The sequence below is a fragment of the Vigna unguiculata genome, chromosome 9 (assembly GCF_037176805.1).
Source record: "Vigna unguiculata cultivar grain cowpea cultivar isolate G323 ecotype 2 chromosome 9, ASM3717680v1, whole genome shotgun sequence".
In the NCBI taxonomy this organism is placed as follows: Eukaryota; Viridiplantae; Streptophyta; class Magnoliopsida; order Fabales; family Fabaceae; genus Vigna; species Vigna unguiculata.
Window position 1 is genome coordinate 32,364,698 of NC_140800.1, and position 25,463 is coordinate 32,390,160.

Consider the following 25,463-nt stretch of genomic DNA (forward strand, 5'->3'; position numbering starts at 1 on the left):
TGAGAAACCCACAAGCACTCCGTCAAATGGCTTTAACTGGTCCATCGGTATTTGTAACCGTATGAAGGTGCTCCAAAACATCACATCGGCAGAACTCCCCTGATCAATTAGCACCCTATGAACATTCCTTCCCATCATAATCACAAACAAGACTATGGGATCATCTTCATGTGGGATTACTCCTTTTAAATCATCACTTGAAAATAGTATATCTGGAACTTTTCTCGGCCTGTCAATCGTGGCTGTAGTCATGACACTCCTTACATATCGCTTCCTAGCCGAGCTGGTCTGTCATCCTCCCGCAAAACCTCCTGCTATCATATTAAAATCCCCCAGGACAGGTGTCTCATGTAAATCGGGAACCATGCCAGTTTCAGATGGTTTCGCGTATGCATCCGATTTCATGAATTTCTCCAGAAGTCCCCTGTCTGCTAAGATAGAAAGCTGATGATTTAAAGCATAACACGAATTTGTGTCATGACCTCTAGCTTGATGAAACTCACACCAAGCATCCAGTCTATTGTTGAGTGCCTTCCCCGCGATGTTAGGATAGCGCAAATGTTTTGCTATTTCCGCATCCTCCAGTATTTGGGCGAGAGCCACCTTAAAATTTGGGGTTTTCTGAACTCGTCGATACTCGGTCCTTCGTTGTGCGACATAAGGGACGAAACGTCGATCCGACTTCGTCCGGGGTGGAGTTCTTTCTCTTCGATAAGTTCTCATATCTCGTTCACTCCTGGAATGAGCCAACGGTCTTTTGTCCCCTGCTTTTTTATGACGCATGGCCTCCTCGGTCTCAATCTCCACAGCTGCCCTTTGCCTAATCTCCGTTAAGTTCCTCGGAGGATATCGGTACAAGGATTCACCGAACGAACTGGCTCGAAGTCCTTTCACGAAGGCTTTGACGAGCAAACCCTCGTTAGGATCTATTAGCCTCATACTAATATTGGTGAATCGATTAAGGAACTGCTTTAGCGTCTCTTCGGTGGTCTGCCTTATATCAAACATGTCTGCCATCTCCACTGGTTTGGCCCTGTTGGCTGAAAATCTCTCCAGCAAAAGACGTTTGAAATCATTAAACGAGTTGATCGAAGAACTCGGTATAGTGTTAAACCATTCTAGGGCAATCTCGGCTAGCATACCCACAAACATTTTACAACGTATTGCGTCATTACCCCCCGATATCATCATCCGAGCCTGGAACGCTTTTAAATGTAACTCGGGATCAGAATTCTCTGTGAAAGGCGTGATTTTTGGAATTACGAAATTTTGTGGAATTGGCTCTTCCATAATCGAATCTGCCAGAGGACTGGCATCACCCACATCGGGGTTCAACCGACATGCATATCGGAAACCGACCCTGGTGGCCTCCAATCGGCTTTGCATATCTTCGTTTTCCTTCCGTAGCTGTTCTTGTTGCCGAAGTGCCTCTTCTAATCGCTGATGTGTTTCTTCAGCATCTTTCCGCAATCTTTCTCTTTCTCCCAAAGCCTCTTCCCTTAGAGCCTGTAAATCTTCTTTTGCCTTCTTACAAGTTTCTTCTCTCTCCTTTTCTAGCTGAGCCTGATCAGCCTCCGCCTTCAGTCTGATTTCCTCATTCTGTCGTTGTAGCTCCAGTATGCTTTGCATTATCTGCTGCCTGGTAGGTCCTTCACGCGTCGCTCCTCTGCCTCTGTTCATCCTCAAATTCGTCTTTTTGTTGTTTATTATTCTGATGGGGTAAGGATCGAGTTTTACCGAACCCCACGGTGGGCACCAATGTTCTGGTTCAGAAAAATATTAGATGATTCTTCACCAAAACAAAAAGAAAGTTTTTGTGACTTGCTTAGGCCAAAAAACTCTCATCCCTTGCCCATGGGAGTAACTTTCTTATTTATATCATAATTAGTTACAAAATATTGAAAATCCAAGATATACAAAATAATAACCAAAAGGAAATCATCTTCTACTCCTAATATATCTCTAAATATAACAACAACCTCAAAAAATGAAATTATCTTCTACTCCTAAAATATCTGAAAGTATAATAACCACCTTATTAACTCCTACAAACATCACCATATACGAAACTAACTAGATTAATATTCTCCCTCAGTACCCTACCGAACCGACACAAAACCCACTTGTCCTCTCGGTCTGAAACCGACTCCCTCTGGCCTAGTACAGTATATATTAAATTTCAACACAATAAATATTTTTAAAATAACGACAGTTACGTTTAATTCCCAGTAAAAAAATATATGTACAAAAAAAAACTATCACAAATCGGTAAAGGAATAAATATGTATGTGTACAGTATACATAGACCATTAGTGCTCTTACTTTGATTTTTTAAAATATCTATCACTTTATTTAATTTTTTAAACTTGGTTTCAAACATTTTGAATTAATTTAGAAAACAGACTAAAAATAAACTTAAAAGAGAATTTACTCAATAAAGTCTAATTGCATTCTACTGCTAAACGAGTGCGTCAAAGAATTTGACCCAAAATTGTTTTAATTTAATTAATGATCTTAAAATCAAATTTTAAATATATAACTATATTATATACCTTAGAGGAAAGTTTTACAATTTATAAATATCCTACTCGACTTCAGTGGACAGTGTCCCATAAATAATGAAGTAATCTTTAAAATAATTAAATATAAAATATTATCCAAATTTAAATGAAATAATATTGTATGAAAATAGTTAATAATGCACCCAAAGATATGATCATCTACAGGTAATGTAGAATAAAAACCGTAAAGATATCTCTGCTAAATGGTCTAGCAGCACCTCAACTAAATACGCAAAATCAGCATTTTCTATTCATTCCATGACTGCGACTGCGGCTCCTTCCCTCGTCTTTCTCCCAAAGCGTGCACGTCGTGAAAGCACAACCAAAACCAAACACACGCTATATCTCCTTTTTGTCTCTCTTCTCTTTTTCACACCCCAGAACATTATCCTACCCTGTATATAATTTCTTTTCACACCCAAAAGATAACTAGAAATGAAAATAGAGAAATCATGTCATCTACCAAACCAACAGCAGAATCCAAGACTACAAGAAAAGAAATGAACATAGTGATTTCATCAACATCAACTACCAATGTAAGTGTTTGACCTAATTCGATAGGAAAACAATATTCTGTAATGATGCTCAACAAGAATAAGAGAACTGCAAACAAAATTTATAGTACGCAAAGATCTACAGCAAAAAAAAAAACTAAAATGAGGAGACATGGGTGAACGTAAATTTAGGAAGCTGTAACGGCATGACGCTTTTGCCCAGCAAATGCTTGAAGAAGTTCTTTATATCCACTCCTGTAGTGCTCAATTGAAAAGCATAGTTGCCGGATGGCCTCCCTCTTCTCCTCAGCCCTGTCAGAGATCACAGAATTCTGCCGAGTCACCTCTTTCTCAAGCTCATCAACTTTTAGTTTCAACTCATTTACCACATTCAGTGTAGCAGCAGATCCTCTCATCAGCTCAGCCTTTTGTTCGCGTAGCTGGATTAACTCTCTTTCCAGGTTAGCAATATGATTGTCGCGATGTCTTGTCTCAGCCATAAGGTTATGAATCTTTGCGTTGGCCTCATCTTTTTCAGTCATGACCATATCATACTTCTGCTTGTGCTGGTCAAATTCCCTATTCACAGCTTCATGATCGTGTCTTCTCTGATTAAGTTCTTCCTTCAAACAACTGATTTCACCTTGCAGAACCGTTTGTTGGGAAACAAACTGCTCTTCTATTTTCAATCTTTCAGCTTCAACTTGTCTTGATTTGTTTTCTAACATGTGGCTTCTAGATTCATATTCCTCAAGTCTAGAGCCCAGCTGTATGTTCTCCTCTGATAAACGTGCAACATCAGAATGCAACTGATTTTTCACCGATGAGAAGTGTGCTTCGGCTTCAAGCATTTGAGCCTTCAATTTCTGCACCTCAAGTTCATTATTGGTTTCATTATCTTTGTACCATGTAAGCCTGTCTTCTAAGTCCCGCATCTGCTTTCTCTCTGAATCAAGTTGGCATTCTAATGTCACCACATTTTGCTGTGTTACTTCAAGCTGACCTTGCAGCTCCCGAGTACCAGATGTGCTGATATTAAGTTCCTCTTTTAATCTAGCAATTTCATCATATGATATCTTAAGGTGTTCTTCAGCAAGCTTTAGCTGTGCGACCAACTTCTCAATTTTGATGCTGCAATCTGAAACATGTGTTTCCAAATCAACGGTCTTTTTCTGCAACTCCAGCACCCGTCCTTTTTCATACTTAAGATTTTCATCTTTTACTTCTGATTCTACCAATGCATTATTAAGCTGACCCTCACTTTTTTCAATTTGAATTTTCAACTTGTCAATCTCTTCTTCTGAGAGCTTAAGTTTACAGTTGGAAATTTTCAGCTCTTCCTCATTTTTTAGGAATGCTTTAAGCAATTCATCATAACTTCTACTCTCAGTCTCCCAGGATATCTCATCGGCTTTTTCCTCCCCAACTATTAGAATTTGTTGCTCTGAATCTGAAGATGATGAGGACGAAGAGGAAGGTGATCTAGAGCCCTCTTTCATAGAAGCCACAGAACTATCACCACCAGAGCTAGGGGAAGAAAACTCTATATTGACTGGTTGAAGGCCAGATTTCAGCAACAAGTGTTTCGGATAGGGAGTATAGTATGGTGTCCCCGATACATTCTCTTGATCATCGAAACCTACACTAGAATTTTCAGGGTTCTCCATCTGAGGTTAAAATCAATACTGCACTCGAAGAAAAACGAAATATATATGAATTATCATTCCAATAGTCAGCAATCAACAAACGGCAAGGAATAAATCTGTCAGACAACAGAAATTTTGAGAAGAAATCGATACAACATGAATAATAAATCTGGACTGCAAAACCACGCAATAATCAGCTATCACCGTTTTTTTTTTCTTTCTTTTCCATAGATATGAATTAGATATAAAACAATATCTTAAAAATTAAACTACGGCAAAAATCCAATTATTCATTGAAATTTCAAAACTCTTCTTCAATCAAGATAGATGATATACTTTGATTGAATCTGAACCCTCCAAAAGCAAAACTGACAGGAGGTATACTATGTTCCATAAAACCGTGTTTAATGGAATATGTGAGCATACAAATTTCCAATTCTCTTCCTTCCACGGTCAATTCCATTACTTATCTCACAAATGATTACTGCTAGTGGAAATTACAGAATTACATCCTAACTATTATTAGTCCAGTTCTGAACGTTTTCTATGTTGCTACTCGTATACCTGTGTATTATTATTATTATCATTATTATATCATTATTATTACAATTGTACAAAATAATGCATAGAACACACACAACAATCAATCTGAATTTTAAGCCTTGCGTCACAAAATCACAAGAAACAACTTGCTGAACATGTTACCTTACAAATAATTAATGTATGTCAAAGTTTATTTACAAATATCAACCACGATCTACGTTATCCAGACTCAAATTCCACAATAGGAACAAACTAGAGTTAACTTACACTAACAAGGCTCTCACACACGAATGAAAACGCAAACGGCATAAAATTAAGCATGATTTAAAAAAACATCAATTGAAAAGAGACGGTTAAACAATATGAAGTAAGCAATGAGGAGTTAGTTAGGATGAATCGGAAATAATTGAGAATGAGAAAGAATTTGTAAAAGCAGAAGAATATAAAAAGCAATCGGCAGGAGGAAGATGTGTATGGAGTTGAGTGAAGCGTACCGTAGCGAGTGGCGGAGAGATCGGAGAAAGAGAGAAGATTGGAGAGAGAAAAGTATGAGAAGAAATAAGAAAAGCGAATGAATTTTGGGTTATAAGACAGAGAAGAAGAGACGGAAATGAAAAAGGGATGAGAGAGTGAGTGAGTGACAGAGAGACACGGCCCCTCAATTTCTGGTATCTATCCCGCCTTCTCAAATTTCAATTCCATCTATTTTCAAAATCGAACACTGTAGGTAACAAACAACACTGACGTTGACCTAGATGTTCAACCTCATCACACATTCAACTAATCCATTTTTTTTTATGTTTAAATATTTTCAAATCTCTTTCTATCTTTATCTCATTGCATAATACCACATGAGTATGTTTATTAAAGACTAGATAATCCAAATTAATGAAACAAAAACTATTTTTCAGAACGCTGAACAAAGGGAAAAAATTAACCCTATTAAATTGAGATGCACAAGTTAAATTTAAATTTCATTATTCCTAATACTGACTTAAATATATTTTTTAAGTGTTTGTATCTGCTTTAACTTCTCGTAACTTGACATGCATTACCTTTATTTATTACTATAAGCAGAATTATTTGAGTTAATGTAATTAAATTATTTTTAAGTATGTACTTTGGGAGCAGTATACTTAATTCGAGTAAGTGAGATAATTGAACTACTTTGCTTTAATAATTTACTTTTATTTTTTAATACATTGTGAATAGTAATTTATTGAATGGAATAAAAAATAAGATTAAAAACAATAAAAATCGTTGTTGATTTTGTTGATAATGTACTAAACAAATTATACATAATTATATTATTTTCACAAAAATAATAATATGTTAATTACATGTCTGAAAACCACGTAGCTATTTTAATTTGAAATATTACTTATCATTTTAGTTAATATTTCTCTACTTTGTATGCTAAAATAATTATAAACTCGTTAAAAAAATATTAAAAGAATGTCCTAAATTCAAAAGTAATAACTTTTAGAAAGATTAAAATCAAAAAAAGATATATCTATATAAATTTAACACATATCTTTATTATTATTTTTTTCCATAATGAGTTTCTCTTACCATGTCAATACATATTTTAATATATAAGTTAAATTCAAACTCATAATTTCTTACAAAATGTATATAAACTTAAAATATTGAGTTTACACTTATAAGCTAAAGTAGATATATAATTAATTCACATAATTTTGTTTTATTCAAATATATCACCCCAAAAATTAATTTTCTTTCGCCTTTGTAATATACCTAATAAATCAGTATCTTCTAAATTAACAATCAAACAGATATTTCCCTTAAAAAGTTGTACAAAGAGGCTTTTATTATTATTTTTCCTTTATTATATATATATATATATATATATATATATATATATATATATATATATATCACATATTAACAAAGACAAAAAATTGCCAGAAAATTTTTTCAATTTTAAAATATAAATCTATTCAAATATATTGTAGTTTTAATTCATTAAATTGTCTATCAGTTCAGTTAAAAAACAAATAATAAAAGATAAAGTTATTTTAACGTTCTCTAAAGTTTTTAAAATGTTATTTAAAAATACCCTAACGGAAATATATAAATAAGTTTTTTTAAGAAAAATGTTGAAAGCACAATCTATCCAATTATATCCATCTATAAGCCAATATTTGTTCTGCCTTCATAATTCACAAGGTACGGAACGAACTTACTCTTATTTTATAATAAAATATTAGAATGCTATATTTTTAATAAGCGAATAATATAATTGTATTTCATTTCTATCTTTCTTTCTATTTGCAAAACGGGACAGTGTTTAAATATTCAACTAAAAACTATAGGGTTAATTATTAATTAATGACACCGTTCTTAAAACCATCGTCAAGAAAATTGGTCCTTAAAATGTGGGCCATTGCCGACCCACATTGTTTGATGCCCGGGAAAGGATGAGATTTGTGGCGGGAAATAAAACAAATAGAACTTCGAAAATGTCGAGGGTACTTATCGGAGAGGCCCAGTGGGCCCGTTTGTAAATTTTCTTTCTTTTTCGGCCTCCAATGTCAATTACATTTTCCAGAGCTGATGGGATTGACCGATGAAATAAACGACAAAATAGTCTTATTACACTGTACCTTATTGCCCAATTACTATCGTTATTTTAATTTTCCATATTATTACGTCATCAGAATTTGGATTTAATTTTGATGTAGTACAATTAATATAAGATGAAGTAAATGATTAAAAAGTAAAATTGTTTAAATAAGGAATGTTAGTGAAAATAAGTAAAATATTTATGATAAATGTCCTTGATAAAAAGAAATTAAATTATGTATTTTATAAACATTTTTTAAAATTTAAAAAGAAAGAATATACTTTAATTTAGAAAAAAATGATTCAATATAAAGTAATTGATTTATAAAATAAAAAACAATAATTAAATATTTTGCATTAGTATATTTTTATAAAATTATCAAGATATAAAGAATAATTATTTTTATTAATATAATTCTATACTTATATAAAATTTGAATTTATTTTTTTAATATTTATTTTACAAGAAAAAAGTATATATATATATATATATATACTATTACAAGTTTTGTTCTAACACATTTTTTATGTATCATAATTTTTATTATATTTAATTTTCATATGAAATTTATGATATATATTTTTTGGTTTAAACTTAAAGTAAATACAAACTAATTTTTTTAAAACTTTGTCAAATCAAGAATAGAACTTGTTAAAAAATTTAATTATAAATAACATATACAAATTATTATTTTTTATTTTAAATAATTTATTTCTTAAATTACATTTATAAAACACAAATTTTTTACCTTTTAATTTCATTTATTTCACATGAAACACTTTATATGAAAAATCTTTAGTTTTCCATAATTGTACTAATTGGCATTGTTATGGTAGAGGTGCATAATGGATTATATGTTTAACTACAATTATATCATTAAATAGATATTATCAATTATGTCCAAAGATGGATTATGTACTTTCTTCTGTATTAACTTACATAGTTATTAAATGTAGTTAACTTGCATGTAATTATGAAATAGAGTTAATTTTAAATCACAATAATTAAATTACATTCTTCAAATTTACGTTTAAGTACAAACCTTCAATTTGCAAAATAATTGGTTTATTAAACCAACTTTAAAATGATAATGTCAAATTTAAACTTTGGTTTGTAAAAATATTGTAAGTTAAATTGTTTTAATTAGTTTGTTTTACCTATAATTTGACATTATTTTCTTATGAGGTATAATCAACTATGGCTAAATGCATGATCATATTACTATAACATCCCATTTTAATAGCATAATACTACTAAAATAAAATATTTCATGATGAATATTCATAAGACAAATAATCCAATGTGTATCATATATCAATACAGTTTTACAAGATAAAACTATAATAATATTACACATACACATTCTCAAACTACTATACTACAGTTCTATTATAAAATTATACCTAACATGATTTAACATTGTTCAACCACCAAGGCAACTGACTCCTCAACATCAAGAGGTACCTCTTCACCTACATCTCCATTTAATCACACCAACAAGATGATCATTGGAAAAGAATAACACAACACATACAAATAACAAACAGGAGACGGTAATCTAACTATAAAAGAACAAACATACCTCATAAATAACAAATTTTATTACAATTATCACAAGCAATCAAGATTACACACATGTACTTTATTAAACTCTCAAAAACTCAATTTATCTAGATAAGTGCAACTTGAGTAGAACTAGAAATGCTATGCACTTGTGGTGGGACAACTCGCCTACCCGAGCTACCATATTCAAGGTAAATCTTTTTTATTATCATAGAACCCTATGGTCGTTCTCATGATAGGACCTCCTACCACTCTAACTACCTAATCATCCTTCTCTATATGAGTATGAATGACTAGTAGAGTTCAGGATAATTTTCAAAGATGTAATAATTTTATCCTCAATGCACACCCTAAATATTTAAGCATTTAATGGGATTCCCTTCTTGGGAATACTCTCACATTATCATAAATTTCTTCAATCTCAACCAATTAAAATTATCGTATCAAAATGTTTTTACAAGATCCTTATACCCACAATCATACATCAACATGCTTTATCATACACATTTTCATTAATTATTTTATACAACTAAACTTATCATACCAAAACATACGATAACATTGTGCATCAATCATTCATTATTCAACATAACCAACAAATGTGAAAGCTATCAACAACCTAATCTATGTGAACCTTATGAGAATCACTTCTCTCATTATAGACCACTAATTACCGTCAAAGTGAAGAACTATGTGTCAAGGATTCGTTGTTAAAATTTCAGCTCAATTTGATGTTAACGAAGCAGGAATCTTCATTTTACCAAGAGAATGCAATGCATAAAAACTGAGTAGTGCCCAACGCCAGTTTGACAGTAAACGGGCGATTGGAGGTGAAAGGGTAGTGCCCGATAGTTTGATAATTCGACAGTGGCTTCTGTTTTGGGTTTCCAAAATTGGCACTCAGTGCCCCATCTAGGGGTGAGCAACGGACGGGTTGGATGGGATTCAGGTCCAACCTGTCTGATCCGACATAATCCATTTTTCATATTTTAAAATCATTCTGACCGATTAAAATGTTGGTTAGTATGAATACGGGTTCATTTGGGTGGGTTCATTCAGGTTTTAAAATAAAAGAGATGAAATTTATCTAGCAAAAACAAAATAATAATTTTCAAAAAATAGTTACAAGAAACCATGAAACTTCCAAGAAAAAAAAAACAAAATGAAACTTGAAACTTATAGCAAAATCAAACAGCAAGAACAGCAAATCTATATCTCCTCCAAAACAGAAAGCACTTTTAGAAGACTAAAATTGATTCTCAATAATAAAGTTGAATATTTTTTATTATCAGACGTTCAAATTAATCACAAAAAAAAAAGAAAAAACCAAAGAACACCATAGTTACGCTACATTTGAAAAAAAATGACACCAACAAGATAATAAAGGTGATTGCTTTTGGTGGGTGCATGAAACTGCGGTGGCTCGCAGTGGCCCACGATGGCTCACAATTTCTAGCGAAGATTGTTTCTTAGATCTGCACTCGCGGTGGCTCGTGGTGAATGTCGTTTTGTGTTTACATTGTTGTTCATGGTGGATCTGCACTAGTGAAGTCGTGCTTGTTGTTTGGGTTGTACGGTGGAGCTCCGGTGAACACCTGACGCGATGATTATGGTTCATTGCGCGTCCTAGTGACCGTCGCTGCAGTTGCAGAGTTTGCTCGTGGTTGTGCAAAGAGATGGCAGATGGAAATGAAGTAGTCAGAGAGGAAGCAATTGTAGAGGAAGCCGCTAGAAAGAGAGAATCTAGGGTTTTCTAGTCTGATAGAAGACAAAAGGGTAACAACAAAATCCTAAACTTTGGATTTTATGTTCCTTTACGGATCAAGTCGGATATCCACAGGTTTTTAAATTAAATCCGTACCCAACCATTTAAACCCACATTAACCCGTTAGTTTTTATCCAACTAACTCGTATTCATTTAACCCGACCCGCAAACATAATTCTTCAATCGAATTAGATGGTTTCAGACGAGTTGAGCTTTTCTGCTCACCCTTGCCCCATCAGTGCAACCCAACCCCATGACAGATCATAGAAACTCCTCCTTGAGCTTTATTTGTAAGATCTGATATTCCTTGAGCTAATACTTAGTTCAAAAAATCTTTATGATGATATATTTCATGATTTTAGGCTCAACAAATGTTAGATTACTCAAATTGAAGCCTCATAGAGAGAATTTCTTTAGCTCATTTAGAGTCACATACATCTAGTCATACTCACTGTGACATCCCATTTAATATAATAACTCTAATAAATAAAACATCTTATAATTATAATATAAAATAGAGCAATGACATAAAATATATAAGAATAAACACCATTACAGTTATCCAAAAATATATTGAAGAGGAAATACCAAGGGCACGGATGAGTGCCATAAACTTGTCTTAAAATGTAAAATAGTTTAGCAAAAGATTGCTCATAGAGTAAGGAATTCCAAAGAAAAGTAGTTCGAAAAGGTGCTCAAAAGAGTGATAAAAAATAAGCCTAGTCTAAATAGCTGCATCTCCATCATCTGCACGATCACCAGGAGTCTCCATATCTGCTCACACCAACATTGGTGATCATTGCAAAAAGGAAACTATCACAAGAAAACATAACACAAACAAGAAAAGGGTCTAGAGAAAAAAAATAAGTTTTAACATATGAGTAAGAAAGCAAATTATTAAACACAAGCAATATGTGATAACAAACCATGACAGACCCTCTAACTCAATTATCTAGATACATGTAATGAAATCAGATTCACTGGTTGCTTGTACTTGTGGTGGCCTCTATTGCTCTGTAGAGTCATTGTCAATGGGTTTCAACCTACAACACACAAGGTTAGTCCATGATCATCTAAGGCCATTATCCTGCCAAAGACTGGGACCTCCAGCTACTCTCACCACTTGAACCAGTCTACTTTAAATGAGTCTAACTGATTCATTAGAGTGTCAGGATGCATCCTTACTTGAATCCCTAAGTCATCACACACACATACACACACAAATTTATGACCCTAGGGATTTCTCCATGAAATTTCCACACGTAATTCACATATTATCTCATAACATTATCATCTCATGCTAAACACATCAAACACAATCCACAACATCCCATTATACATGCATAGTCACATATTTCATGCTTTTAAAAGAAACTCAACCAACTACAAATGAACTCAGAGGATTAAAACCAATATGCCCCATTATCGCTTAAGGTAGGAGGTCTCACTCAAGCAACAGGTTCTCCTCGCTTAAGCTAGAATCTCCTCGCCTGAGTGAGAACTCAAATAGAGGGTGCAGTGCACATCTGTGAGTTCTCACTTAAGCTAGACTTTCTCGCTTAGGTGAGAATTTTCGCTTGAGCGACAACTCGCGCACCAGCAAAGGCTAGAGGTTCCACGTTTAGGCAAGAATAACATATTTTGACTTGCTCACACATGCACGCCAGGAATTCATCTAAAAACAACATACCGTTTATTTTCACACAATGACAGGCATCAAAACAACATTTTAAGCAAGATTCAGAACCAAAAATAGAAACATGCAAGACACTTAAAAGCTTTAAAACCCTAGCTTCCCTTACCTTGAAATTGCTACTACTCTTGATAAGGAGAGAGTCCTAGGTGGAGAGGAACACCGTAACTCCAAAACATACTAAGAAGCTGAAAAACATGAACACAAGTGGACAAAAAATAAGGCTCTAAGGGAGATCCCAAAGTTGAACCAACACAATAGAACTGCAAAAGGAGAAAAACAGAAGTTTGAAGTTTGACTTACGTGGAGGAAAGGACGTTCAGTTAGCTCAGAGGAGGATTTCGCAAAGGCCCTAGCCCAGATTATGTTTCAAGGAAAGCAAGAGTGAGTGAGTTGTTTTTTGTGAATGAGAGAAGTTGAGTAAAGGTTTAGTGGTAAAAACTGAAAGGGTTTTCTGAAAAAAGAACAAGTGGGCTGGCCTTGGGCCTTTTTAATCAAGTTGGGCAAAACAGAAGTAGGCTTCACATTCACACCATATCAGATCCATCAATACAAGCGAAGTACTAAAAATCACAAACACTCATAAAACACAAGATTTAAGCTAGTTTCCCTTACCTGTTAAAATTGTTTAACAAGCTTTAATGTAACATCCATAAATCAATAAATAATGTATTATTTTATAAGCATTTTATTATATATTATTATTATTATTATTACAAATATATATATTAAATATTTTAGAATGTTAATAAAAAGAATACTTTAAAAAAAAAGAAGAAACGTAAAATTAATATCTTAAGTTACGTAAGTATGAAATTAAATATGGTTAGGTAAACTGAACATATTAGGTTATAAAAAAAATAATAATAAAAATAAAAATGAAAAGAAAAAAAAAAGAAAAAAAAAAGCCTTCATCATTATCTGTTCAATTACCCTACGTCATGAGATGAGCTCATAAGCTAATAAATGCATGTAACATCACATGTTAAAGAAAGAAGAAAGATGAAATGAAAACTTAATCCATAACAAACCACGGTGACTAGAATTTGAAAAAAAAGAAACAGAATTGAACAGTGTTACAAACCAAATAAACTAAATGTAATGATTAGGTGCATAGTATAAATAGGAGTAGTGGTAGACACTAAGACGAAAGAAAAAAAAAAGGGGAGAAGAGGAATTTGTGAGTATAAGTCGACAGTGAAGAAAATAGAAGAAGGAGTTAAAACGTTCACAAAGCTTTGGGATATATCTTTCGCAATAATTAAGGTAAGGGAAGGAGATATCTATCATTTTATTTTTACTTTAATTATTTTTTATCTGTTCATAATTATTTTTATCTCTATATTTACCTTAAGTGAGGTGTCCCTAACCTCATTCTAGTTTATATTTAGTTCCCATTCCTATTTATTTATTTATATTCATCTCTAATTGAGTACTAATCCTATTTATATTTACTTCCATTTACTTATTTATATCTCCAATTATATACTGGTCCCCTTCAATTATTTATATATATTATTTTTCTTTTTAATTATGCATCGATCATGTTTATTTAATTAAATAATTAAATGGTTAATATTGAAATAAATTTTACGATAAATGAAGATTTGATTATTGTAGTTGGAGGTATGACCTTGGGGATTTAAACGAGTTAGTATTACTCAAGATGAGATGTTCTTGAGTTACTTTGTTGGCCATGAGCTCATTTATCCTGACTAGTCACTACAAAATTAATCAATATCTTTATAAAAGTATAATAAAAATTCAGTTTCATGAACTTGGGAGAATTTTTATTTCATTTTATTTTATTATGATATGTTTTTTTTTTTGATATTTGTCTCACTTCCCTATTTCTTTTGATTGTGTGCGAAAAACAAAATTTTATAACATTATCATAAATGGCTGCTCCGAACACGCCTGATCCCTTCTTCGCCGACATTGTGGCTGTTTTTCCGGAAAATGCATGGCAAACCAATGTAGTGAATAATTCTGTAACATTTTAGGGAACGGGAAACTCTACCATTACTTTTCTCTCTGCTCCGAATGCACCGATTGTCATCGAAGGACAAATCGGAGTTACCTTTTATTTACCCCCAACAGTCCAAGTGAATCCTATCCATAACTTTTTCCCTCCACCTGTTTGATAAATCGTATATGAGGGGGAAACTATAAATAAATAATCCTTCTTCCTCTTCCAGTATAGGAAATATAAAATGTACTAAATAATGTGGATATAGGAAGTATATAGTATTGTAAATATATATATATATATATATAAATGTGAATATTTTAAATATAATTATATCTTAGTGTATAACTTTTCGCCTCTAAATATTTATAAGTATACTATAATAAATAAATAAATAGATTTTTTTTATCGCCACATTAGATGATATCAGAGCGACGTTTCATGCGAGATCTGTGAAATGTGCTCATTATATATATATTTTTCTTTCTAACTCATACAGTTCCAGATGGCGAACATTAGAAGAAACAATGAATTAACTGAAGCAATGCAAGCTATCCGAGACATGGCTGCTGCTCTAATGAGGAATCAAAGACCTGAAGGAAACCCTGAATCACAAGGATTAGCTGAATTTAGGAGAAACAAACCCCCACAATTCTCTGGAGGATATGATCCAGAAAAGGCTGAATTATGGATTAAAGAAATGGAGAAAATATTTCGAGTTATGAACTGTGCTGACAACCAAAAGGTGAATTATGCTGTATTTATGTTAATAGGAGAAGCCGAATATTGGTGGGATGGTACCAGGAGATTACTTGAAGGAGGAAGAATAATTATTACCTGGGATGTATTTAGAACAAGGTTTTTAGAAAAATATTTCCCTAGTGATGTGAGGAGAGCAAAAGAAATAGAGTTCATGCAATTGAAGCAAGGAAGCATGACCGTAGGGGAATATGCTTCCAAGTTTGAAGAATTAGGAAAATACTCTACTTTCTTTTATCACCCAGAGGAAAGGATGAAATGTATAAAATTTGAAAATGGACTTAGAGATGAATTGAGAAAAGCAGTAGGGATACTAGAATATGCTGATTTTCCTATGCTTATTCACAAGTGTAGATTTTTGGAAGATTTTGAGAACAACCAAAATATCAAACCAAAGTATTTTGGACCCCAGATAAATAAAAATAAACGCAATGAGGGAAAACCTTACAATCGCCCACAATGGAGGACCCAATCCAACCAATCTTCATCAGGAAATTCTAGTAGACCTGTATATGATCATATCAGATGCTTTAAATGCGGACAAGGTCATCATGCTAAAGATTGTCACCTTAAAGGACCAGTCTGTTTCAAGTGTGGGAAACCTGGTCACATATTCTCTGAGTGTGGACAACAGAAGCCACATTTCAATCCAACTGCAACCAAGACAAGACCTACCACAACAGGAAGAGTGTACACCATGACTGGAGCTGAAGCTGCTAAAAACCATGATCTAATTCAAGGTATGTGTTTTATTAAAGGAAAAACTTTAAATGTACTGTATGACTCAGGTGCAACTCACTCATTCATTTCCAATCATTGTGTTCAACATCTTAATATGTCGACCTCTTTTCTAAAAACTAGTTTGGTTGTTTCAACTCCCACAAATGACTCAGTAATAACCAATAGAGTTTGTTTAGACTGTCCACTGTTCATTGAGAATACAAAATTCCTTGTAAATTTAATATGTCTACCTTTATCTCAATTAGATATAATCTTAGGTATGGACTGGTTATCTTCCAATCAAGTCCTTTTGGATTGTGCTAAGAAATCAGTGATATTTCCAAACTCTGAGAATCTTCTAAAATCACCTACCAATTCAAAAAGTGAGCCTTTAAGGAATGAAATTCGAGGGTACTTGTTATTATCTTCTATGGAAATAAAAGAGGAAGTTGAGTTGAAAAATATAGCAGTTGTTCAAAATTTTCCTGAAGTCTTTCCCAATGATATTCCTGGTTTACCACCTAACAGAGAAATTGAATTTTCCATAGATCTGATGCCTGGAGTTGGACCAATCTCTATGGCACGATATAGGATGTCACCCTCTGAATTAGCAGAATTGAAGAAACAATTAGAAGAGTTACTTGAAAAACAGTTCATTCGTCCTAGTGTGTCACCTTGGGGAGCCCCTGTTTTGTTAGTTAAAAAGAAAGATGGAAGTTTTAGGTTGTGCGTAGATTACCGTCAATTAAATAAATTCACCATAAAGAATAAATATCCTCTTCCTAGAATAGATGACTTGATGGACCAATTGAGAGGAGCCTTTTGTATTTTCTAAGATAGATTTAAGGTCCGGATATCATCAGATTAGAGTAAAAGCAGAAGACATACAAAAAACTGCTTTCAGAACTAGGTATGGTCATTATGAATATCAAGTGATGCCTTTTGGTGTGACTAATACTCCTACAATATTCATGGATTACATGAATAGGATCTTTCATCCATTTTTAGATCAATTTGTGGTTGTTTTTATAGATGACATTCTTATTTACTCTAAGACTCTTGAGGAACATGAGGAACACCTTCGAATTGTCTTGCAAATCTTGAAAGAAAAGAAATTGTATGCTAAATTGTCTAAGTGTGAATTCTGGTTAGAGGAAGTAAAATTCTTAGGACATGTGATTTCCAATAACGGAGTGTCAGTGGATCCAACCAAAGTAGAAGCAGTTTTACAATGGGAACCACCAAAAACAGTGACTGAGATTCGCAGTTTTCTCGGTTTGGCATGATATTATAGGAGATTCATTGAGGGATTTTCTAAAATAGCTTTGCCTTTAACCCAACTCACCAAAAAGGGCCAAGCTTTTGTGTGGACAGAAAAATGTGAAAATAATTTTCAAGAACTCAAGAAAAGATTAACCACTTCTCCTGTTTTAGCATTACCTGATCCTACTGGACACTTTGTTATATTTTGTGATGCTTCCAAAATGGGATTAGGTTGTGTTCTTATGCAAGATAGAAGGGTAGTGGCATATAGTTCCAGACAACTGAAAACACATGAAAAAAATTACCCAACCCATGATCTAGAACTAGCTGCCATTGTTTTTGCACTTAAGATATGGAGACATTATGTTTATGGTGGAAAGTTTGAAATTTTTAGTGATCATAAGAGTCTCAAATACTTGTTTGATCAAAAAGAATTAAATATGAGACAAAGAAGATGGATGGAATTTCTGAAAGATTATGATTTTGAATTACAGTACCACCCAGGTAAGGCAAATGTAGTGGCAGATGCGTTGAGCAGAAAATCTTTACATGTCTCTTCACTAATGATTCATGAAATGAATTTGTTAGAAAAATTTAGAGACATGAATTTGTCGGTCACCCTAAGCCAGGATAAAATGCAATTAAACTCCATTCAGATCATTAATAATTTACAAAAGCAAATCCATGAGACACAAGAAAGTGATGAGTTAATTAATAAGAAAAAGAAATTGATAGGTCAAAGGGGTGGGGAGAATTTTGGCATAGATAAAACCGGAACTTTAAGATTTAAGGACAGGATGTGTGTACCCAATAATGAGGAAATTAAGGAAATGATTCTGGAAGAAGCACATAAAAGCAAATTAAGCATACATCCGGGCACAACAAAAATGTACCAAGATCTCAAGAAAATGTTTTGGTGGCCCAAAATGAAAAAGGAAGTGGCGCAATATGTAGCAAAATGTCTAGTTTGTCAAAAAGCTAAAATAGAACACCAAAAGCCAGCAGGAATGCTACAATCCTTAGATATACCTGAATGGAAATGGGATAGTATAGCAATTGATTTTGTAGTTGGCCTTCCACGAACCGTTCAAAAATTTGATTCCATATAGGTTATCGTGGATAGGTTAACAAAGTCTGCTCATTTCTTACCCATTAACATTAGGTATTCGTTGGAAAAATTGACTGATTTATACATAAGAGAAATTGTCAGGTTACATGGGGTTCCAATAAGTATTATATCTGATAGGGACCCTAGATTCACTTCAAAATTTTGGAGAAGTTTACATCAAGCCTTAGGTACCAAGCTTCACCTTAGCTCAGCTTATCATCCCCAAACTGATGGACAATCTGAACGAACCATTCAATCTTTGGAAGATTTGCTGAGAGCTTGTGTGTTAGAAAATTCTGATAGTTGGGATCGATACCTGCCTTTGATTGAGTTCACCTATAACAATAGTTTCCATTCCAGCATAGGTATGGCACCTTATGAAGCATTATATGGGAGGAAATGTAGAACACCTTTGTGTTGGTTTGAGATCGGTGATAATTTAGTATTAGGTCCTGACATGATTCAACAGACAACAGAGAAAATCATGATGATCAAGGACAAATTGAGAGCAACCCAAAGTAGACAGAAAAGTTATGCTGACAAGAAAAGACGACCTCTTGAATTTCAAGAAGGTGATCATGTATTCTTGAAAGTAACACCAACCACTAGAATTGGTAGAGTGATGAAATCAAAGAAACTCACTCCCCGGTTTATTGGCCCTTACCAAATTCATAGAAAAATAGGTCATGTTGCTTATCAAGTTTGCTTACCTACGTTCCTTTCCAACCTTCATAATGTCTTTCATGTGTCTCAATTAAGAAAATATATTTCTGATCCAACTCATGTGATAAGACCTGATACAGTACAATTAAAGAATAACCTTAAATTTGATGCAATACTTGTACAGATTATGGACAAGAAGGTCAAAGAATTGAGAGGCAGACAAATCCCTCTAGTGAAGGTCATGTGGAATGAAGCTAATGGAGATATTACATGGGAATTAGAAAAGAAAATAACAAACCTTTATCCTTATTTATTTCAAAAATAAATAAATAAATAAATAATTTCGAGGACGAAATTTCTTTTAGTAGGGGAGAATTGTAACATCCATAAATCAATAAATAATGTATTATTTTATAAGCATTTTATTATATATTATTATTATTATTATTATTATTATTATTACAAATATATATTAAATATTTTAGAATGTTAATAAAAAGAATACTTTAAAAAAAAAAGAAACGTAAAATTAATATCTTAAGTTACGTAAGTATGAAATTAAATATGGTTAGGTAAACTGAACATATTAGGTTATAAAAAAAAATAATAATAATAAAAAAAAAAAAGAAAAAAAAAAAAAGCCTTCACCATTATCTATTCAATTACCCTACGTCATGAGATGAGCTCATAAGCTAATAAATGCATGTAACATCACATGTTAAAGAAAGAAGAAAGATGAAATGAAAACTTAATCCATAACAAACCACGGTGACTAGAATTTGAAAAAAAAAGAAACAGAATTGAACAGTGTTACAAACCAAATAAACTAAATGTAATGATTAGGTGCATAGTATAAATAGGAGTAGTGGTAGACACTAAGATGAAAGAAAAAAAAAAGGGGAGAAGAGGAATTTGTGAGTATAAGTCGACAGTGAAGAAAATAGAAGAAGGAGTTAAAACGTTCACAAAGCTTTGGGATATATCTTTCGCAATAATTAAGGTAAGGGAAGGAGATATCTATCATTTTATTTTTACTTTAATTATTTTTTATCTGTTCATAATTATTTTTATCTCTATATTTACCTTAAGTGAGGTGTCCCTAACCTCATTCTAGTTTATATTTAGTTCTCATTCCTATTTATTTATTTATATTCATCTCTAATTGAGTACTAATCCTATTTATATTTACTTCCATTTACTTATTTATATCTCCAGTTATATACTGGTCCCCTTCAATTATTTATATATATTATTTTTCTTTTTAATTATGCATCGATCATGTTTATTTAATTAAATAATTAAATGGTTAATATTGAAATAAATTTTACGATAAATGAAGATTTGATTATTGTAGTTGGAGGTATGACCTTGGGGATTTAAACGAGTTAGTATTACTCAAGATGAGATGTTCTTGAGTTACTTTGTTGGCCATGAGCTCATTTATCCTGACTAGTCACTACAAAATTAATCAATATCTTTATAAAAGTATAATAAAAATTCAGTTTCATGAACTTGGGAGAATTTTTATTTCATTTTATTTTATTATGATATGTTTTTTTTTATATTTGTCTCACTTCCCTATTTCTTTTGATTGTGTGCGAAAAACAAAATTTTATAACATTATCATAAATGGCTGCTCCGAACACGCCTGATCCCTTCTTCGCCGACATTGTGGCTGTTTTTCCGGGAAATGCATGGCAAACCAATGTAGTGAATAATTCTGTAACATTTCAGGAAACGGGAAACTCTACCATTACTTTTCTCTCTGCTCCGAATGCACCGATTGTCATCGAAGGACAAATCGGAGTTACCTTTTATTTACCCCCAACAGTCCAAGTGAATCCTATCCATAACCTTTTCCCTCCACCTGTTTGATAAATCGTATATGAGGGGGAAACTATAAATAAATAATCCTTCTTCCTCTTCCAGTATAGGAAATATAAAATGTACTAAATAATGTGGATATAGGAAGTATATAGTATTGTAAATATATATATAAATGTGAATATTTTAAATATAATTATATCTTAGTGTATAAATTTTCGCCTCTAAATATTTATAAGTATACTATAATAAATAAATAAATAGATTTTTTTTATCGCCACATTAGATGGTATCAGAGCGACGTTTCATGCGAGATCTGTGAAATGTGCTCATTATATATATATTTTTCTTTCTAACTCATACAGTTCCAGATGGCGAACATTAGAAGAAACAATGAATTAACTGAAGCAATGCAAGCTATCCGAGACATGGCTGCTGCTCTAATGAGGAATCAAAGACCTGAAGGAAACCCTGAATCACAAGGATTAGCTGAATTTAGGAGAAACAAACCCCCACAATTCTCTGGAGGATATGATCCAGAAAAGGCTGAATTATGGATTAAAGAAATGGAGAAAATATTTCGAGTTATGAACTGTGCTGACAACCAAAAGGTGAATTATGCTGTATTTATGTTAATAGGAGAAGCCGAATATTGGTGGGATGGTACCAGGAGATTACTTGAAGGAGGAAGAATAATTATTACCTGGTTTATATTCATCAAATGTAGATGATATTTTTCTCCAAGATTCTCCTTTATATTCTCGAATATTCTCCTCTCAATCTTAGCTTCCTACAGGGAGGTCGATCCTAGGGTGACATCCTCGCAAATCTTGAACCATCAACCAACTACCCTCAGTGGCGTCGGTCCTAGAGAAACATCCTTTTGGCTTCTTGCAATGACCTCTGGAGACGAGATTTTTGACTTAAATTTTCGTTCGATTCCTTGGCCTATTGAATACCTCAGTTTATTGGTGATCTTCTCCATCCAGGAGGGCACAATATGTAATGGACTGTTATTAATCATTGATCGTATGATAAACAAATTGGTAGTATAATATCTACTATTAATTTGGATCATTACACTATTATTACATTGATCCGCGTTTGTTATATTATAATGATAAATAATTATATAAAGTTTAAAAATAAAAATAATTTTAATAATTTTATTTACATTTTATTTTTTACCAAATGAGTTGAAGGAGTATATTATCTTCAAAAGAAACATTTGACATGGATTTATGATGATTTTAAGTATTTAGTACAAATGATTTAAGTATTGGGAAAAGTTAGAGAAAAAAAAAACGTGAGATAAGGAAGAAAAGGAAAGATTTGTAGGTATTGTATGTAAATGACAAATGTAACGTCCCAATTTAGTAGGATAAATCTAATAAGTAAAATGTGACATGTTTATAGTATAAAATAGAGCACCAACAGAAAATATATAAGAATCAACCATTACGATTATTCATAGTATACTGAAAGAAATACCCAAAGACACAACAAGAATACCTCTAGCAGGAATTAAAAGAAACAATTGGCAAAAGGATCGCTCACTGAGCAAGAAACTACATAGACATCAGCGTCTCAAAAGTTGCTCAAAAGAGAGCCATAACTAACACCCCTGAACTGGAAAGCAACGTCACCACCATCTGAACTATCTCTAAGAATTTCCACATCTACTCACACCAAGGATTTGGTGATCATCACAAAAAAGAAAAGCCAAACAGAGAAACAAACACCAAACAGAAAGGGTAAGTTAAAGTAAAAGATTTGTAATCATATTATTGAGCAAGTAAATGTTAAATCAAGTTATAAACATACAAATCAGTAAGCACCCAAACCATGTGATAGCAAACAAATGCAAGACCTTCTGACTCAATTATCTAGATTATACTCTTGATATAGAATTCTAACAGAAGTATGTGCTTGTGCTGGTTTCTAAACTCTACAGAGTCTAGACACAAGGGGTTATCACCTAACACACACAAGGTTAATTCTCTAATATCTTAGGCCCAATACGTCCCAAGACTAGGACCTCCTATCACTATCACAACATAAATCATTTTACTCTATGTGAGTGTGAACAATTATTAGAGTTCAGGATACCTTCCTTTGTCTAGACATCTCCTATATCAATGTATACACTAACCACACCATCACCAATAGTTTCCCATGAAACTCTTTTATGCAAAACATTCCACATGTCATCTCAAACATTATAATCTCATGCCAATGTTCAACCAACCAACCCATTTGTATTTCATTTCATACCAAGCAAGTCAATATCACATGAAACATACATGATCACATATTCATACTTTTAAGATTAATTGAATAAATTCACAAGTTAAAGTAAGGAATTAAAATTCTACAACAATTCTCGCTTAAGCTAGACTGGTCTTGCTTAAGCTAGGAATTCTCGCTTAAGCTAAAAATTCTCGTGTGGGCGAGATTGCAAATAGGGAGCACTGCAGGTTTTTGGAAGTTATCGCTTAAATGAGACCTCCTCGCCTGAACGAGATAACTCGTCGCTTAAAACGGAAGCTCGTCGCCTGAGCGAGAGTTCGAGCAAAAAAACCAGGGAGAGCTTTTGCTACTCTCGCCTAGGCGAGACGTGCTCACTTGGACAAAAATACCAGTTCTCGTCACTGTTCACGCATGCAACAACTAGACATTCGAAATCAAACAACATCTCAATATTTTCCAAGCAACCACAACTACATACAAGCATTATTAACACGAAACTGAATTGAAAATAGGCAGATACTAAGAAAAGATTAAAAAAAACCTAGCTTCCCTTATCTTAAGTGGAGTTAAACTTTATGGGACTCTTAGTGGAGGAGAACCAGAACCAAAATAGCTTAAGGAGATGGAAGGACATGAACTCAGCTAGCTTAGAGAAGAACGATGTTCAAGCCCTAACAGAGCTTCTGAAATGAGAGAAAAGAAAGGAGGTGGTTCAGCTACGTGAGGGACAAAATGGAAATGAAATGGCAGCTGTAGGGATTTAGGGGTAACTCGTGGGCTGACTTGGGCCCAACTAAGAAGGCCAAGCCCAAAATGTTTTTTTTTTAGACAGAAAATGGGGCTTACAACAAATTGACCTCTTTTTGATTTTTTGAAAATAATTTTATTTTCTTGGTTTTCTTTAATTTTGAATTATTTTTATCAATTAATAAATAGTATTTTTATGGAAATAATTACTTTTAGAAATAATTAATTTTAATTTTTTCAACTAATATTTCTGAAAAATTATATTTTTAAATTTACACGAAGATAGTTTTAGCTTTACAAAATAGAGAATTTATTATCTTTCATCAATTCATTAATTATATATTAATTAATTTTTTATTTAAATCAAATATTGTTCTATTAGAACTTTTTTTTTTCAAAATGACTCCAAATCAATCTTCACAATCCAAATCAATTTTTTATTTATTTATGTCCAATATTTTTCTATTATATATATATATATATATATATATATATATTATTTTATTTTTCAAAATGACTCCAAATCAATATTCACAATCCATACCTCAATCAAAGAAAACGTTAATGCAACCTACAAACATCCTAATGGCTGGGATTTTTGTTGGAGGTTGACCTTTCGTATCCACTCATAGTGTGCCATTTAGTTTTCTCAATCGCTGAAAATCATGAAACAAAATATTTATTTTTTAATTGAAACTATTATGACTTTCCCATTAATTTGAAGCTCCTACATAATCTTTTAATGGTAGTGCTTAATCCCGCGTGGCCATCGCAAAATATTTTACATGGTTTGTTAATAACACATTATTCTAATATTGTAATGAAAAATATAATTAAAAACTCACCAGTCTATCAAATTCTTCAGAAAAAAATATTTTCAAATAAAACCAATAAATATTCGAGATTTACAATAATTTCGTAGAAAAATATCTTTTTGTGTTTGTAAGTGTTTATGTAAATAGACAATATTTTATGGAGAAAAAGAAGGATAGTGTCGGCCAACAATATCCTAATAAAGAAAGATGATGGTAATAAAACAAATGAATGTGTCACAACAATAAAATGGCAGTTAATGAAAGAAATTAATGCATATGACAAAAAATTAAAATGAAGTTAATGTGTCACGACCGACCGATTCCACTCTCAAATGTAGTTCATAATTATGCATTACATAAAAAACAAACAAAAATTCTTGCCGTCGTGCTCAAGGACCAAACACCATTTCCAAAGCTAAAATCTTCTTTCTATTGGTGCCTTTTCTTAATTTTAATTAATTAAATGATAATGAAATTTTTGTACCTCCTTCAT

The 25,463-nt window shown here is 32.7% G+C and overlaps 3 protein-coding genes across 3 annotated transcripts; 1 reads left to right on the plus strand and 2 right to left on the minus strand.

Moving 5' to 3' along the window:
* Positions 1 to 291: 291 nt before the first annotated feature.
* Positions 292 to 1,680, minus strand: LOC146883907 (uncharacterized). Its single transcript, XM_085666775.1, has one exon. The coding sequence runs from the start codon at positions 1,678 to 1,680 to the stop codon at positions 292 to 294; it is 1,389 nt and encodes a 462-aa protein (XP_085522901.1).
* Positions 1,681 to 3,048: 1,368 nt separating this feature from the next.
* On the minus strand, positions 3,049 to 5,901 carry LOC114164207 (protein NETWORKED 4A-like). The gene is made up of 2 exons (XM_028048783.2): positions 5,739 to 5,901; positions 3,049 to 4,740 (listed from the first exon to the last, which is right to left on the minus strand). The coding sequence occupies exon 2, from the start codon at positions 4,720 to 4,722 to the stop codon at positions 3,244 to 3,246; it is 1,479 nt and encodes a 492-aa protein (XP_027904584.2). The 5' UTR covers positions 4,723 to 4,740; positions 5,739 to 5,901; the 3' UTR covers positions 3,049 to 3,243.
* Positions 5,902 to 15,326: 9,425 nt separating this feature from the next.
* Positions 15,327 to 19,586, plus strand: LOC146883908 (uncharacterized). The gene is made up of 2 exons (XM_085666304.1): positions 15,327 to 16,320; positions 19,519 to 19,586. Exons 1-2 carry the CDS (start codon positions 15,327 to 15,329, stop codon positions 19,584 to 19,586), a joined length of 1,062 nt encoding a protein of 353 aa, XP_085522430.1.
* Positions 19,587 to 25,463: the final 5,877 nt, after the last annotated feature.

Coding starts and splice junctions, on each gene's coding strand:
- LOC146883907 (XM_085666775.1), bottom strand. CDS start 1,680: ATGAACAGAGGCAGAGGAGCGACGCGTGAAGGACCTACCAGGCAGCAG.
- LOC114164207 (XM_028048783.2), bottom strand. CDS start 4,722: ATGGAGAACCCTGAAAATTCTAGTGTAGGTTTCGATGATCAAGAGAAT.
- LOC146883908 (XM_085666304.1), top strand. CDS start 15,327: ATGGCGAACATTAGAAGAAACAATGAATTAACTGAAGCAATGCAAGCT. Junction 16,321..19,518: donor AAACCATGATCTAATTCAAG/GTATGTGTTTTA, acceptor ATACTTGTACAG/ATTATGGACAAGAAGGTCAA.